Source organism: Patiria miniata, unplaced genomic scaffold, assembly GCF_015706575.1.
Source record: "Patiria miniata isolate m_02_andy unplaced genomic scaffold, ASM1570657v1 HiC_scaffold_20, whole genome shotgun sequence".
NCBI lineage: Eukaryota > Metazoa > Echinodermata > Asteroidea > Valvatida > Asterinidae > Patiria > Patiria miniata.
Window position 1 is genome coordinate 26,245,942 of NW_024037059.1, and position 15,962 is coordinate 26,261,903.

The 15,962-nt window shown below is 39.6% G+C and overlaps 1 protein-coding gene across 2 annotated transcripts in view; it reads right to left on the reverse strand.

The window, feature by feature from the left end:
- The window catches only part of LOC119728346 (rapamycin-insensitive companion of mTOR-like), a 78,905-nt gene that overhangs the window by 44,216 nt on the left and 18,727 nt on the right, over nucleotides 1-15,962 (reverse strand). For both annotated transcript variants that reach the window (XM_038200549.1, XM_038200548.1), the window contains exon 4: nucleotides 13,206-13,267. In XM_038200549.1, the coding sequence (XP_038056477.1) occupies nucleotides 13,206-13,267 (62 nt within the window). The remainder of the gene's footprint in view (nucleotides 1-13,205; nucleotides 13,268-15,962) is intronic.

Sequence of the window (15,962 nt, forward strand, 5' to 3'; positions counted from 1 at the left end):
TTCAATGCTGGGAAGGTAACAGACTCGCTGTGGAGGAGGTGTGGCGATCCCCCCACAGCAGCATTTCATGGACTCGAGTCTGGCCCATCACTTCGAGAGATGGGCACTCCGTTCCTGTGAACACAGGTTCGTCCCCCCCCCCCTCCCCTGCTATACTTTTAACAAAGCCTAGTCACCAGCAGTCAGATCATATATCAGGCAAGCACTGTGACTAGTCAAACTGGGTCAACAGACAAAGCAGGCAAGTTGTGGTCACGGCTGGTTTATCACTGAACCTGAGTCAAAGCATAGCTGTATCAAGTTACTTAAACAGTCCCAGCCAGTCAATCCTGTTCTATGTAGGCTGGGAATTCTTAACTGTTGAAAACAGTCACTTGTTTGATTTTGACTGAAAGGACAACTTGGCACAGAATGTATGTTTGCAAAGGAGGGTTAATGGCTGCATTGAATTGTTCACCTCCCAGAAATCTGAGGTGGTACAGCAAAAGAAACATCTTGTGGGTCAAGCGAGTGGGATAATAATAATTTCATTCGATTTGATCTTCATTTAAAAGTGCTGTACTTAACACATGAAAACTCTCTATTGTTTGATCAGTCACAGACAGTCAAAATGTTCTCCCACTTCCCCTGCCATGCATTTGTATACAGACTAGTAAAAACAGTCAGATCACATTTGTGTAAAAACCAGTGTTGTAGTCGAGTCACAAACATCGAGTACGAGTCCGAGTCCCGAGTCACAAGCCTCGAATCCTAGTCCGAGTCACAAACACTTGTTCACGTGACACTCTTTGGTACTGGACACTTTTGGGCATGACACCGGGCCCTGGCATGCCTGGTGCTCGTCGTGCAGGCGCTAGGCGTGCGTGCACGGCCCCTGGATACAATTTTCCGCGGTGCCTTGTTTGGTCTATGAAGTAAAAAGAATGTTAGTCCGTCGCACAAATATGTAACGCTATGTTTTTTTCTTTTGATGAAAATACGTGACTCGAGTCACGAGTCACCAAGCTCAAGTCCGAGTCATCATGGTCATCCAAGATCAAGTCCGAGTCATTTTCAAATGTGACTCGAGTCGAGTCACGAAAAATGTGAATCGAGTCCGAGTCCTGGACTTGAGTTCTACAACACTAGTAAAAACTGTGACTAGTCAAATTCCGTCGACAGACAAAAGAGGTAACTGGTAGGTACAGCTGGCATATCAATCACCTCCAGTCAAAGCATGGCTATATCAAATTAGCAAGGGAATTCTTAATAGTTAAAAGCAGTCACTTGATTGATTTTGACTGACTGTGCTGGGCCAAATTTCATAGCGCTGCTTAACAGTAAGTAGAAAGGTTGTGCTTAATATAGCAGAAAATCATGCTGCTGCTTAAGCACTATTTCATGCTAACAGTTGGGCACGCATGGAGATTTCTATCGTTACGTCACTGATTTAAGCAAAGTTTTCTTCAGGGGTTAAGCATGCTTTTGCTGTGCTCACTGCTTAACGGTCCCTATGAAATAGATGGAGGCTCGGTAAGCACAAAGTCGGCTGTTAAGCAGCGCTATGAAATTGGGCCCAGGTGTAGCTATTATAAATTACTGTTATAATGACATGTAAGTTGTGGGGACTTTTGACTGTCCCCACAATGTTTTTGGTCCCAACAAAACCAATCATGCAACTGGTGTGATCCCCAAAAATACTACATTCCAAGCGTTTGTTTATGGTGTAAATCGAGGACACACACATGCAACAGCATCAGTGAATCAAGGTCAGAAACCGAATCGAGGACTCCTCGGTTGGAAAACGTGTACAAAACCAATGAGAGCTGTTGCGAAAAAGTACAAACAAAGGAAAAGGGAAGAGGAACAAAAGAAAATCCTCTACCGGTATTTACACCATAAACAAATGTGCTAGTACATGTATGTGTGTTCGCTTGCATAAATATGCACAAAACAAACATGTACATGAATGTGCATGTGGTTAAAGGGAATGTACATCATTGGCTTTTGCTGTAATTTTTAGAAATTAACTATTTGAGGGGTTAGTATAATAGATCAAATATTGTTACACTGACATGTTTGAAGTTTTTGTTCTAAAAATGCTGGAAAAACCAAGAAAAACAAAAATGTTCAAGTAGTCTGGTTCCCTGACTCCACTAAAGATAAAATGGATCAATTTATAGATGCCGGAAAATTGTAAGGTAAGGGAACCAGTTGTAGCTGACCTGCACCCGTTTATGAACATGTCACCAATAGCAAACAAAATTTGGACCGAAAAAAATTGTAAATTTGGAGCAGTAGTTGAAAATTAGTTAGCTTTTCCAACGGTGGTCAGCCGACCATTGTTGGAAATGTATACAAAAATACCATTTTCTTGAAAATGACTTCACACCAGGTGCCATATTTTTACAGGATGCTTTAGACTGTCATTTACCAACATCCTAGTAAGGTATTTTGTAAAAACTGGGTAGTTTTATTTTTCGATGTTTGCAAATGTTGTATATTCCCTTTGATGCTCAGTTCAAAAGTTCAAACAAGTGCATGTACGCAAGTACATGTGCATGGTGAATACATTAGTCAATCTCCATAGATTACAGCTGTACATATTGCAGCACTGCCAGAAGTATGGACCTTAAACTGGGCCGACTCCTGTCGCCTGTGCAAAGTTTGTTGTCTGCAGGGCACTGGACTTTGCACTTACTGCATACGATTGTGTAACACATTACAATGGCTGTGACAATGGGAGGTGCACCTTGAATCCAAACATAACTATTTTTAAAATAGTAACACCAAAAAAATCCCAAAAAAAACAAGGAAAAAAAACAAACAAGTCAATGCCTATTTTTAGATTGAAATTTTGCTAAGGATTTGTGTTTCAACCTATCAACTGATCTATCACGGTAGAATCGCATTAGAATCATGTCAACACAGCTTGTGAAATATTGTCCAATTTCATGATATACAAGTGGGCGTGGAACACGCAAAATCAAACGAGACAAACAAAACTTAGTGTACAAAAACTCCGTAGGGTTGTCTAAGGGGCGTGGCTAACTCGCAAGCGGTGATAGGTCAATTTGATAATGTGTGTAATTAAAGGGAAAATACAACATTTGCAAACATCGAAAAATAAAACTACCAAGTTGTTACGAAATACCTTACTAGGATGTTGGTAAATGACATGCTTAAACATCCTGTAAAATTATGGCACCTGGTGTGAAGCCATTTTCAAGAAAATGGTATATTTGTCTACATTTCCAACGCTGGTCGGCCGACCACCGTTGGAAAAACCTAACTATTTTTCAATTACTGCACCAAATTTACCATTTTTTTTTAGTCTAAATTTTGTTTTGCTAGCTATTGGTTCCATGCTCATGAACGAGTGCAGGCCAGCTAGACTGGTTCCCTTACCGTACAATTTTCTTGTACGATTGATCCATTTCATCTTTAGTGGAGTCAGGGAACCAGACTACTTGAATATTTTTGTTTTTCTTGGTTTTTCCAGCATTTTCGAACACAAAACATGTCAGTGTAACAATATTTGATCTATTATACTAACCCCCCAAATAGTTAATTTCTGAAAATTACAGCAAAAGCCAATGAAGTACATTCCCTTTAATGGTGAAAAAAAAGTTTGTGTGACTAAGGACAATTCATCATATAAACATTACAATTTTTCTTAACATGAAATTAATTTTCAGAGGACCTTTGTGGACACTCTTGCAAAACTTTCATTATAGGCATATTGTCCGTACATATTTCATTAATGAATGCAAAAAAAAGACCACAAAATTGCACATGTAGTGTAGTTTTACAGTTGTCTTTTGGAAATCTGTGTAAACAAATGTAAGTAAGAAAAGAAGTTTCAGCCACATAAAATTGATATAATCAAACGACAAATGTACATTTCTCAAAGGTTTGAAAAATGCTTCATTTATTAAAGATGCGCGTCCTGTGCTGTTCCAAAAAAAAAGTCCTAACTGCCTAATGAATGTTAAATTTATTTTAAAATTGTATTACTGAAAAAAAATCTTTTTCCAATTTTAGGCTTCCCCAACCCTCTGAAAAAGGACTGTTATTTTGCACAAATGAACCCAACCTGCCTGAGGCAAATTAATAGAGCCTGAAATTTCACCCCTGGTGGCGCGAGGCGCTTCTGAAACCTTGAATAGGAATATTAACATACTAAAAATTTAAAATTTGTATTAATTTTTGGTACACTGATTTAGAGGGAATGTACAACATTTGTTTTTGCTTCAATTTTCAGAAACAAATGGATTTGGAGGATTAGTATGTTATAGCAACTATTGTTACACTGACTTGTTTCACGTTTTGGTTTCGTAGATGCTGGAAAAACCAAGAAAACCAATCATGTTCTCGTAGTCTGGTTCCCTGACCCCACTTAAGATGAAACAGAGCAATTTATAGACTTTAGGGAAATGTAAGATCAGAGAATCACTCTAGCAGCCTTGTAGTCTTCAAAGGTGTGTAATCAATTGCAAAGAAAATGCAGACAAACTAAATATGAAAAAGTAGGAACACTTTTTGAAAAAAGCCAGTTTTCTCCAATGCTGGTCGGCCGACCAGCGCTGGAAAAATACAGTTTTTCTTGAAAATGTCAGCACACCAGGAGCCACAACTGTACTGGATGCTTTAGACTGTCATTTCCTAACGATCCAGTAAGACCTTTCGTGATAATTTGATCATTTAGTTTTTTTATGTTTGCAAATGTTGTATCTTCCCTTTAAGAAAATCACCCTCAAAAAAAGGCTTTTGTAAAATTGTTACTAGCATCTCAATATATGGAAACTGAAAAATCACCCGACGTGAAAGAGAAATATCGTGACAAAAGTTGACCTCTCACTTCCGAAAATCTCAAATACATGTGGACTAGTGGAACTTGGTGTACTCGTGGCGGTCATTGGATGAAAACTGAAACTTAAATAGGACACTAAAATGTCTTTCAGGATATTGACTTCAAGGGAATATACATCATTTGCTTTTGCTGTAATTTTCAGAAATGGATGGAATTGGGTGGTTGGAAACATATAGCAAATATAGTTACACTGACTTTATTGAGGTTTTGGGTTCGAAAGTGCTATAAAAACCAAGAAAAACAATCATTTTCCTGTAGTCTGGTTCCCTGACTCCATATAAGAAGAAACAGAACAGTTTACATACATGTACATTGGGGAATTGTAAGGTCAGGGAACCAGTCTAGCTGGCTTGTACCCCTGCAGAGGTGTGTAATCGATTGCAAACAAGTGCGATGGTCAATTGGGGCCAGTATTTGAAAAAAACCCAGTTTTTTCCAACGCTGGTCGGCCGACCAGCGTTGGAAATTGATACAAAAATACCTCTTTTCTTGAAAATGACAGTATACCAGGTGCCATGATTTTACAGGATGCTTTACACTGTCATTCACTAACAGTCCAGCAAGGTATTTCAAAGTGATTTGGTAGTTTTATTTTTTGATGTTTGCAAATGTTGTATTTTCCCTTTAACTTGAAGGACTCATTAGCATTTACAAAAAATTCTGAAATGACCGCTGATAAGGACTGCATTCAAACCAGCCCGACTAAATCTAGAACCCATCGGCTGTGGGTAGATAAATCTTCGCGTCGTCATACATTTTCGTCTCATGCAAGTACGCGATGTGAAAACAAACGTGAATGAATAAGGAGACCTAAGAACAAAAATGCCAGATGTGAAAGGTCGTAAGTAACATTCGTTTTTACCATCTTCAAGAGATTTCTCGTCTTTTTTTTCTTGAGGAATACCAAGATAAAATTCCAACATGAATGTTTCTTGGGGTAGTCACGGTTAGAAATCATTCTTTCCAAAATTACAGCAAGAGAAAGGGCAACCTAGAGTAAAATGCCCATAGACGGACATTTTACTTTCAGGCTCTAATGTTGTCCGACAATAAATAAATTAACTTTGTAAATAAATAATTAAATAACTAAACATTAGTGAATTTTTCATTCAATTTCTCATTCACAAGTGAATAACCGTTACAGGCTAGGAAAATTGCAATTTCGGGGTAAAACTTGAAATAGCATAAGGAATGTTAAATGTTCATGCATTTACTAACCTGACTCAGAAACGCCCACATAAATGCTTCTAAAATGTCAACATTCTTAATGTGATTTGAAAGCATCCTCCCAGACTCATAAAGAACAGGAAATCCTTCCTAAAAAAAACCCTAAGTAAACATAATGATGCTGTAATTATGAGCAGAATTTGACGTTCTGCATTATATGCTTCAGTGAACTCAAATCGTCTTGTGATTCCCAAAGGCAATGTGTGATGCCAGACCTAGTCTCATTTCAAGACGTTATTGGTAATTTGTTCATTTTTTTTAGCACCAAGGCTTAGGGAAGTGATAGTGAGGAGGGCATCATGTGCTGGTGAATAGGCTACAGCATACACTGCACTCAGCAGCATATCTAGCTTCGTGCCAGGGTGGACAAAATGACTGTATCGACATCTGAACTACCTTCACCAGTTTGCGTCGGAAGACGTGATAACACGCACTGGCTGTTTTTATACGCAGGCGTGGCTGACGGATTAAGACGTCAAGATTGCCTCGACTCGCCTCTGGGTGACGTCTAAACATGCTAATCCCTCGTGCCTTTTGTACCCACACACAAAGTATGTGAAGTCTGTGGAGTCGGACCGCGTGTTGATCTTGAATTAGCCATTGTGTACGGCCTATTGTACAAATACAACATTTTGCCTCTTGCAAAAATCGAAATTTTTGTCAAAATAATTACGGCGCAAAGTGGTTAGAACCGTCTAAAATATACTGTTCTTATTTGTTTTATGACGCCATCAAATGCCGACAGCCCCCCACCCCCGTGTTTATGGTTAGATTGTTTACATGTACTTGAAAGGAAAAAAAGAAGGAGAAGATTGAAAAGTTCCCTTTTAGAGGTAAGTGAATTTCCTTGAATGACATTCCAGGGGTGAACAACAGAATTAGACCAAACAAACAGGGACTGAAATCTAAATCCACATGTTAGTCGGGGTAGAATTCGAACCTGGGTCACCCAAGCTCAAATTAAGCACAGAGAAAGTAACTGGTACCCCGCGCCAGCATGACTCAAGGTACAGAACATGGACAGTCACTGGCGTGTAGATACCGTTTAAGGTTCAACAACCTCTTCCTTCACTTTAATCACCTCTGCTGAAACAGCAACCATGTACCGCCTTTAAAAAAAAAAAAAATCACAAAATCCTAATCAAGACTCCAAGAGCAAAAATGTCATTACAATCTCGAAGCACTTAGGCGCGGTGACGTCTCCGGCTGAAAACCGAGACCGACACTCGTCCCACACGGAGAGCTGCGTATCTTATCGTAGGCGCGTCGCGAGTGCTATGAAAACATACAGCGGTTCTCCCCGGAGTAATTAATCATGTCAGACGTTACTTCGTGGAAGTATGACATACATAAATTGCTTCGTACAAGCTAAAAACAAATTACTATTCTTTCCAATAATCAAATGTGATAATATCTTGGGAAAACCCTCCACAACGCGTATCAATTTAAAGTTGTGCTCTTACTAGAACCGGTTTAAATTACTTTCATACGACCTCTCCATTGAAAGTTCTGATCATATGAAGATGTGCACTTTTTTTTGCGAGAGCAAGTTATGAGATTATCAGGTTTCAGAGCAGAAAGAATTCAAAATTGAAGAAATACTTTTGAACAACTACAGTGTACATGAATTTAAAACTATAGTCCATCATTTGCAGCCATCCGAAAAGTAACTGGCGTAATTATTGTTGAAAAACATACTTGGTTGAAAGATAGTAAGTGGACTAAACTCGTTGTGAAATTATTCTTTCTGGCAAGCTGTCATTTTGAAGTAATCAACGAAAGAAGACCTTTCCAATGCTGCGTCTTAAGACGCACCATAGGAAAATTTAAATTAGTAGTTCGTTTTGTTATTCGCCGAAGCGCGCGCAAGCATTGGCACGACGCACACGCGCGCGTGGTTGCTATAATTCGTCGGATCAGTGCGCGACATCGCGTAGCTGCAATCGGCTCAGGGAGAACGTGTCTCGGACGCTAGGATTCAGGCCCAATTCAAAACATGATTCAGCAACTTTTTATTTGAAATTGAGATCCTAGAATGCTGTTTTTCTCGGAATATACAGCTGAAGCTGAGCTGAAACTTCATCAGATTAGTTGTTCAGTATCCTTTGTTAGATTTTGAACACTTTTGTTGCTTCAAACGAACAAAATGCACAAATTGCAAATGATGGACTATATCTTTAGGCAAACCAGAAGATACCTGTACGGCATGTGAAAACATGTTTTTTTTATCGTGTGCTTGGATACTGTAATTTCATTGGTCTAGAACAGCCACGTGTCTGATCTATGAAAATGCATGTCACACACTTACATATTTACAATGTTCGTGGAGAAGAGTGATATCACACTGCGTTCACTGCGCGTGCGTATGGAACCTGCCAGCACGCTAGCTGAGAACTGCATCGTCAAACACTCCGGCAGGACAGCAAAACTTTCAGTAATATCAAAGGTTTCATTTAGTTCTCAGACAGTACATGTAAGTTACAACCGTTTATCTTTTTGACTTATTGGCATGGTAGGCCTATAACTGCTGTGATGTTGACTGCTGTGATATGCGATATGCCGTTTTTAATCCCCTCGGGCGCATAGCACCGGAGGCGAATATGCCAATGTCATCATCAGCACTATAATACTGACAACTACCGGTACCACACTGTTTTCGAATTCATGATCGATTTAAAGATATAGTCCATCATTTGTAATTTGTGCATTTTGTTCGTTTGAAGCAACAAAAGTGCTCAAAATCTAATGAAGGATACTGAACAAATAACCTGATGAAGTTTCAGCTCAGCTTCAGCTGTATATTCCGAGAAAAACAGCATTCTAGGATCTCAATTTCAAATCCAAAGTTGCTGAATCATGTTTTGAACTGTTTTGAATTGCAGCTATACGCGATGTCACACACTGATCCGACGAATTATAGCAACCGCGCGCGCCTGTGCGTCGTGCCAGTGCTTGCGCGCGCTGCGCCAAATAACAAAACAAACTACCAATATAAATTTTCCTACAGTGTGTCTTAAGACGCACCGTTGTAAAGGCCTTCTTTCGTTGAGTAAGTTTAGTCCACTTACTATCTTACAACCAAGTATGTTTTTCAACAATAATTATGCCAGTTACTTTTTCGGATGGCTGCAAATGATGGACTATAGCTTTAACCACCGTCAATGGCAGCGCCAGACTCTAAAATTGGGGGGGGGGGGGCAATTGGGGGGGGGGGGGCAAGGAAATAATTTGGGGGGGGGGGGGCAGTCAAAAAAAATCTAAAGGCTGTGTATGCACGTACCATTGTCAATGGTCCCGAAATAAGCCACTAGAGCAACTAATAGAGGTGTAGTCGTTTTTATGCATGAGAAATGTATCAAACTGCAGAACGGTGTATAAAGTTCTACAAATACGTTGGCTGTCCTAAAAAAAAATTCGTTTAGGTGACAAAAATGGGCAGGTCTGATGGTAAACTAATATTTTCTTTGGTCGGGCCTTCGTCTCAATATAAGCTTGTGACAGTCTTGGAATAAATGGTGTTGACACGCAAAATGACTTGACATAAACTTAGCTCTAGTTGCATGTGGCGCCTTGTCATCTAGTGTTAATCGCCAAAAATGGACGAGCGATATAATTACAACACCACCATTGCTGTTCACGGGCCGAGGCGGAGAATAACTTGTGGTGGCGTTCTGAGTAGAAAATGCGCCGTAAACAAATTGGACAGTCCATCATGCCAGTCCCAAATTCAATCATAATTCTTTTCAAGCGAGAAATGTTTCCCGCGGGCGCTAAAAAATGTCTGCGGAATGCATTCATGTCACGGTGTGTTAAATCATGGATAAACGAACATGACAAATGTGATGTCAGAGTGTTGATGGCGAAATGTTTGGTTGGTGCTAGGGGGGAATCCACACTAAAAGTCACACAGATTAAAGATAGGATCGTTTCCTTTTTGTGCATTTTCTTTTTTGAAATTTAAACCAACAACCTTGCTCAAAATCTTACAGGGCCCATGTAATGTAATATTTTTTAATGCGACACTTGAAAATGCTCCTTTGTGTCCCATTTAATCTTATTTCCAAGTTTTTCATTTTGCCATTTTTAAGAGCATTTCCGTGACTTTTTGGTTTTTAAGCTAATGCTAATTTCCACGTTCATGAGCAAAAGTGTGATGTCATTTCAGGCAGGACAAGCATGGACAATTTTTAAAGTTTAAAAGAGTGCACTTTTCAACAAAATTAACCAAAAAAAGGTTGTCAAATAGTTTCCATACATTTAAGAGGAGTAGAAAGTTGCACAAAATATGTTCCCAAGTAAGATTCATGTCATGGGTCCTTTAAAAGTAGGGTGCATAACCTGTTTCAGCTCAGTGCATACTACACATTTTGAGAAAACAGGAAACCTAGGCTCATTTTTTTGCCAGGATTAAAATAGTAGGCCCTCTCAGTTATGAAACTATGGTCAGACATTCACTCACTTTTGGGCCCTTTACCAATTTACAACGAAAATGCTGAAATGTTGAACTGTGATTGCAATCCAAAGTAACAAATGGATATGACATTTCCAATTTGGTTGTGAAGTTTCATTTTGTCCGAACAGTTCATTTTTGCGTTGAATTAAAACTGATGTTGAAGATGAAACAGTAAACACACAAGCGCATGTCAAATTCCAATCCTTGTGTCAACACATTTGTTTTTCACAAAACGATTCTTATGGGCTGATTTTCGGGCCGTTAGCGACCCCTGCCCACATTTCTATAAATAGACGGTCCCACGCAAGGGCCCCGTGTTTTTACATGTATAAATAGATGTGAGAGTGCACGGCGTGGTAGCCTGCGCCCTGGTTCCCATCAATGATTGACTAAGACGGTCGTGGTCAGTGCGTACCCGTGTCTGTGTATCAATTCTTACCCTTGATTTTACACCAGATAACATTGAACGGTACTTGCAATATAGTTTGATTTTTTAACTCTAACTCCCTAGGCTTTTTTTCTAGGATGTTGCCTCAATCCTGCAAAATCCTCCAATAGGCCACATGGAAAAATAACATATAGCCTCAATCCTGCAAATTCCTTCATTATTTCTTGAATATGGCCCGTGGAGGGGTGACCATTGCCTGAATCCTGCAAAATCCTGCGGCAGTGACTGTCAATATGTTGAGGCTTGGCCAGTGACATCCTGGAGCAGTACGGTGGATTTCAAGCATAATACAGGCCTATATTTATGCATGGCTGAGCAAAAACAACACAAGGTCCGACCCAAGACCTTGACAAAGTGCATCCTATGAAGTGGCGCACTTTTGCCATGTAACCTCAATCCTCCAAATTCCTCCACTTTGGCAAAAAGGATTTTGAAGGATTAAAGGGGGTTAGGGTTAATGCAATCATTTTGACCCACCCTCTCTGGCTGGCAATTTCAACAAGGCCAGTCCAGCAGTCAAAATAAATCAAGTGACTGTTTTTTCACATTTGAGTGCTCCCTGCCAGGATTGACTGGCTGTGATTGTTATGAAACCTGATATAGCTATGCTTTGACTGTAGGAGATTGATAAGCCAGCTGTGCCTACCAGTCACCTGCTTTTGTCTGTCGATGGAATTTGACTAGTCACAGTGCCTATTGAAATATGATCTCACTGTTGGTGACTAGTCGGTGTAAAAGGCATGGCAGGGGAACAGGATTGAATTTTTGACTGTCTGTGAGTGATTAAACAAAAGGAGGGTTGCATCCCATTAATAGCTCTTTTTCATTTAATAGCTTCATGTAGCCATTTTCGAAGTCTTTTTGGTACCTTTTACGTTTTTATGGTAATCGATTTTCCATATTCATGAGCCAAAGTGTGATGTCATTCATGGCAAAAACTTCTGTGTTACAGCTACACGTACATGTACTTCAGCACCAAAAGTTGCCAGATTCTTCTTTTTTTTTTGCAATGGTGGTAAATTTTCTGTTTAAATGGCGACTCACTTTTGATTTAGTGCATAACAGTGAGTCCATGCGCACATTTTTTTTTCTAACAAATGTTTTCAATGAGCAAATGTTGGGGCTCACAATTTGAACAGAAACCCCTATACAGGGTGGATAAAAAAAAACGAAACCGAGATATTATTGCTAATTGGAACAGAAGTAGGGCACATGTGAATCAAAGGGAGATATCCTCTGTTAGGGTTGAATCTCCACTTTAAAATGACACCCTGGTCATGTTATTACATTCACGGTTGACTGAGCAGTGACCCATTTTATGAAAGGGTCTATTTAGAGAATTGCGCCACTTTTCAATTGTGGTTTTTGTTGTGTCAATTGTGCTATGGTTGCCAATCAAGGCAGGTGGGGAAAAAAGAGATTTCACCATGTGGCGCAAGTCTCTAAATAGACCCTTTCATAAAATTGGTCACTGCTCAGTCAACCGTGAATGTAATGACATGATCAGGGTGTCATTTTAAAGAGGAGATTCAACCCTAACAGAGGATATCTCCCTTTGATTCACATGTGCCCTACTTCTGTTATAATTAGCAATAATATATCAGTTTCGGTTTTTTTTATCTGTATTATGCTGCTGGAGAATTGGTTGGTTCTTGCCTCTAAAATGTTTCTCATTTTTTTATGCTTTTGAATCTTAATTAGGTACATGTACACCTATGTTACTTTTGCTTAGCGCTCATGTTGGTTTACTCCGTAAAACAATATCCCCCTCAAAACTGAAGTTAGAAACGTTAACCCTAACTCCCTGAGCAATTTTGCTAGGATGCAACCTCAATCCTGCAAAATCCTCCAACTGCCTCCGTGTAAAAATTGCATACAGCCTCAATCCTGCAAAATCCTCTGTTATTTCTTGAATGTGGTCCTTGGAGGGGTGACCACTGCCTTAATCCTGCAAAATCCTCCGGCAATCACTGTCAGTATGTTGAGGCAGGGCCAGTGACATCCTGTAGCAGTGCGGAGGATTTCAGGTGTAATCTAGGCTGAATTTAAGCACGGCTGAGCATAAACAACACAAGGTCCGGCCCAAGACCTTGACACAGTGCATCCCCTGCAATCAGCCACACACTTTTGCCACATAGCCTCAATCCTGCAAAATCTTGCATTTTGCAAAGAGGATTTTGGAGGATTTGGGAAGGTCAGGGTTAATTAGTCATAAATGTACCTACCAGCCAACCATCTCCATAATAGGATGCCCCAGCTTCTCAATACTGGACACATGGTTGATGACCTACAAGGGTAAAGAAAGGAGAAACTAAGTCACAATAATTTGAAAATAGCTACGAATGAAGACACGTTTCAAGACAAAAAAAATTGTAGTCATTTTGTGTTTGTTGAATAGTTAGCCCCTAGTACACAACAGACACAAAAACAGACAACACAATGCGCTTAGGGAATGACTGCTTAAAGGGAATGTACAACATTTGCTTTTGCTGCAATTTTCAGAAATAAATGGATTTGGAGGATTAGTATGTTATAGCAAATATTGTTGAAATGACTTGTTTCACGTTTTGGGCTGGTAGATGCTGGAAAAACCATGAAAACCAATCGTGTTCTTGTAGTCTGGTTCCCTGACCCCACTTTAGATGACACGGAGCAATCATGACTTTGGGAAATGGTAAGGTCAGATAATCAGTCTAGCAGGCTTGTACCCCTTCACAGGCATGTAAACAATTGCAAAGAAAACGCGGAATAACTAATTATGAAAAACTAGGAGCAGTTTTTGAAAAAAGGCCAGTTTTTTTCAACGCTGGTTGGCCGACCAGCGTTGGAAAAATACCATTTTTCTTGAAAATGACAGTACACTAGGAGCCACAATTTTACAGGATGCTTTAGACTGTCATTCCCTAACAATCTAGTCAGGTATTTCGTGATTATTTGATCATTACGTTTTGTGATGTTAGCAAATGTTGTATCTTCCCTTTAAAGGTACAATGCAGGGTACCGGGTAGATCATTTGTGCATTTTTTTTGTTTGAAGCGACAAAAGTGCTAAAAATCTAAAGACAGGTGCTTAACCACTTCACGCCAGGATTATTTTGAACTTGACTGGACCCAGACGCGGGATTGTTTTGCACGAGCCTCAATGCCAGACGGGTTCAGGCCGTCATTTGCGGGTAGCACATCCTGATATTTCCAGCCTCGCTTGCTGCTGGGCTGGCCTCGTTGGCCAGCCAGAGAGGGAGGGTTAATTAATAAAAAAAGCAAAAAAACCATGTTTACTTGACTGTTTAAGTAACTTGATACAGCTATGTTTTGACTCCAGGTGAGTGATAAAACAGCTGTGACCACAACTTGCCTGCTTTGTCTGTTGACTGAGTTTGACTAGTCACAGTGCTTGCCTGACATATGATCTGACTGCTGGTGACTAGCCTTTGTTAAAAGTATGGCAGGGGAAGTGGAAGTGAATTTGGACTGTCTGTGACTGTTTAAATAGCAGGAGGGTTAAACTGAAAGTTTCACACACGTTTCAAAGATTAGCAACATGAATGATTTTCCAAGAATCTCGATATTAGCAAAAAAGACATATCATATTTTTTTTTTGCCTATCCCTCATTTTGAAAATCCTCCTAGTACCTTTGATTTAGACATGCTATTACTCAATTACTGCTTGCACGCTTTAAATAGATTTCTTCTGCAATCCAACAATATTCCATTCTTACTTTTGTACATAGAATATTGTTTGTTCAGTGCTAAATAACATATATCTGCAATAAAAAAAAAAAAACATTGAGCGATTATGCTCCGCAAAAAAAATATATGATTTCATAACACATACTCGGGGGACTCATATTTTAAGGTTACAATTTCATGGAGGTATAACGACAATAGGGATGACACATGCTCACACAGACCCCTGCCCCCCCCCCCCTCAACCCCTTCAACTCCAGCGTCCTGTCATGTCTGTCCTCGGCTCAGCCCACGCGAAGGAGGGATGCCATCGCCCGTGATACCGTTCCCCATTCATCATAAATGCTTTTATGAATTCATGCATTCAGAGTAAAATGTCAGCCGTGCTTAGAAGGGGGAATAGAGGTTTATTTTTCCCCCGTGGGCCCCGGGAAAAAAAAGCCTTGATCAATGCATCCACAAAGGGAATCCCTCAGCAAATCATGTTTTTTCCCCAGTTTTTTTTTCTTGTTTTTGTTTGATGGTTTACATTCAGAGAGATACTGTAATTTAATGGGCATCGTCAAGCATTTGGAGAGACATTAGTGCTCAGACGAATTAGTGATTAAGGGAATTCAAATCATGTTTTTTTTGCCCAGTTTTTTTCTTTCTTGTCTTCATTCGATGGTTTACATTCAGACATCAGAGAGATACTGTAATTTTAATGGGCATCGTCAAGCATTTGGAGAGACATTAGTGCTCAGACGAATTAGTGATTAAGGGAATTCAAATCATGTACTTTTTCCCCAGTTTTTTTCTTTCTTGTCTTCATTCGATGGTTTACATTCAGAGAGATACTGTAATTTGATGGGCATCGTGAAACATTTGGAGAGACATTAGTGCTCAGACGAATTAGTGATTAAGGGAATTCAAATCATGTTTTTTTTTTCCCAGTTTTTTTCTTTCTTGTCTTCATTCGATGGTTTACATTCAGAGAGATACTGTAATTTGATGGGCATCGTGAAACATTTGGAGAGACATTAGTGCTCAGACGAATTAGTGATTAAGGGAATTCAAATCATGTTTTTTTTCCCCAGTTTTTTTCTTTCTTGTCTTCATTCGATGGTTTACATTCAGAAAGATACTGTAATTTGATGGGCATCGTGAAGCATTTAGAGAGACATTAGTGCTCAGACGAATTAGTGATTAAGGGAATTCAAATCATGTACTTTTTCCCCAGTTTTTTTCTTTCTTGTCTTCATTCGATGGTTTACATTCAGAGAGATACTGTAATTTGATGGGCATCGTGAAACATTT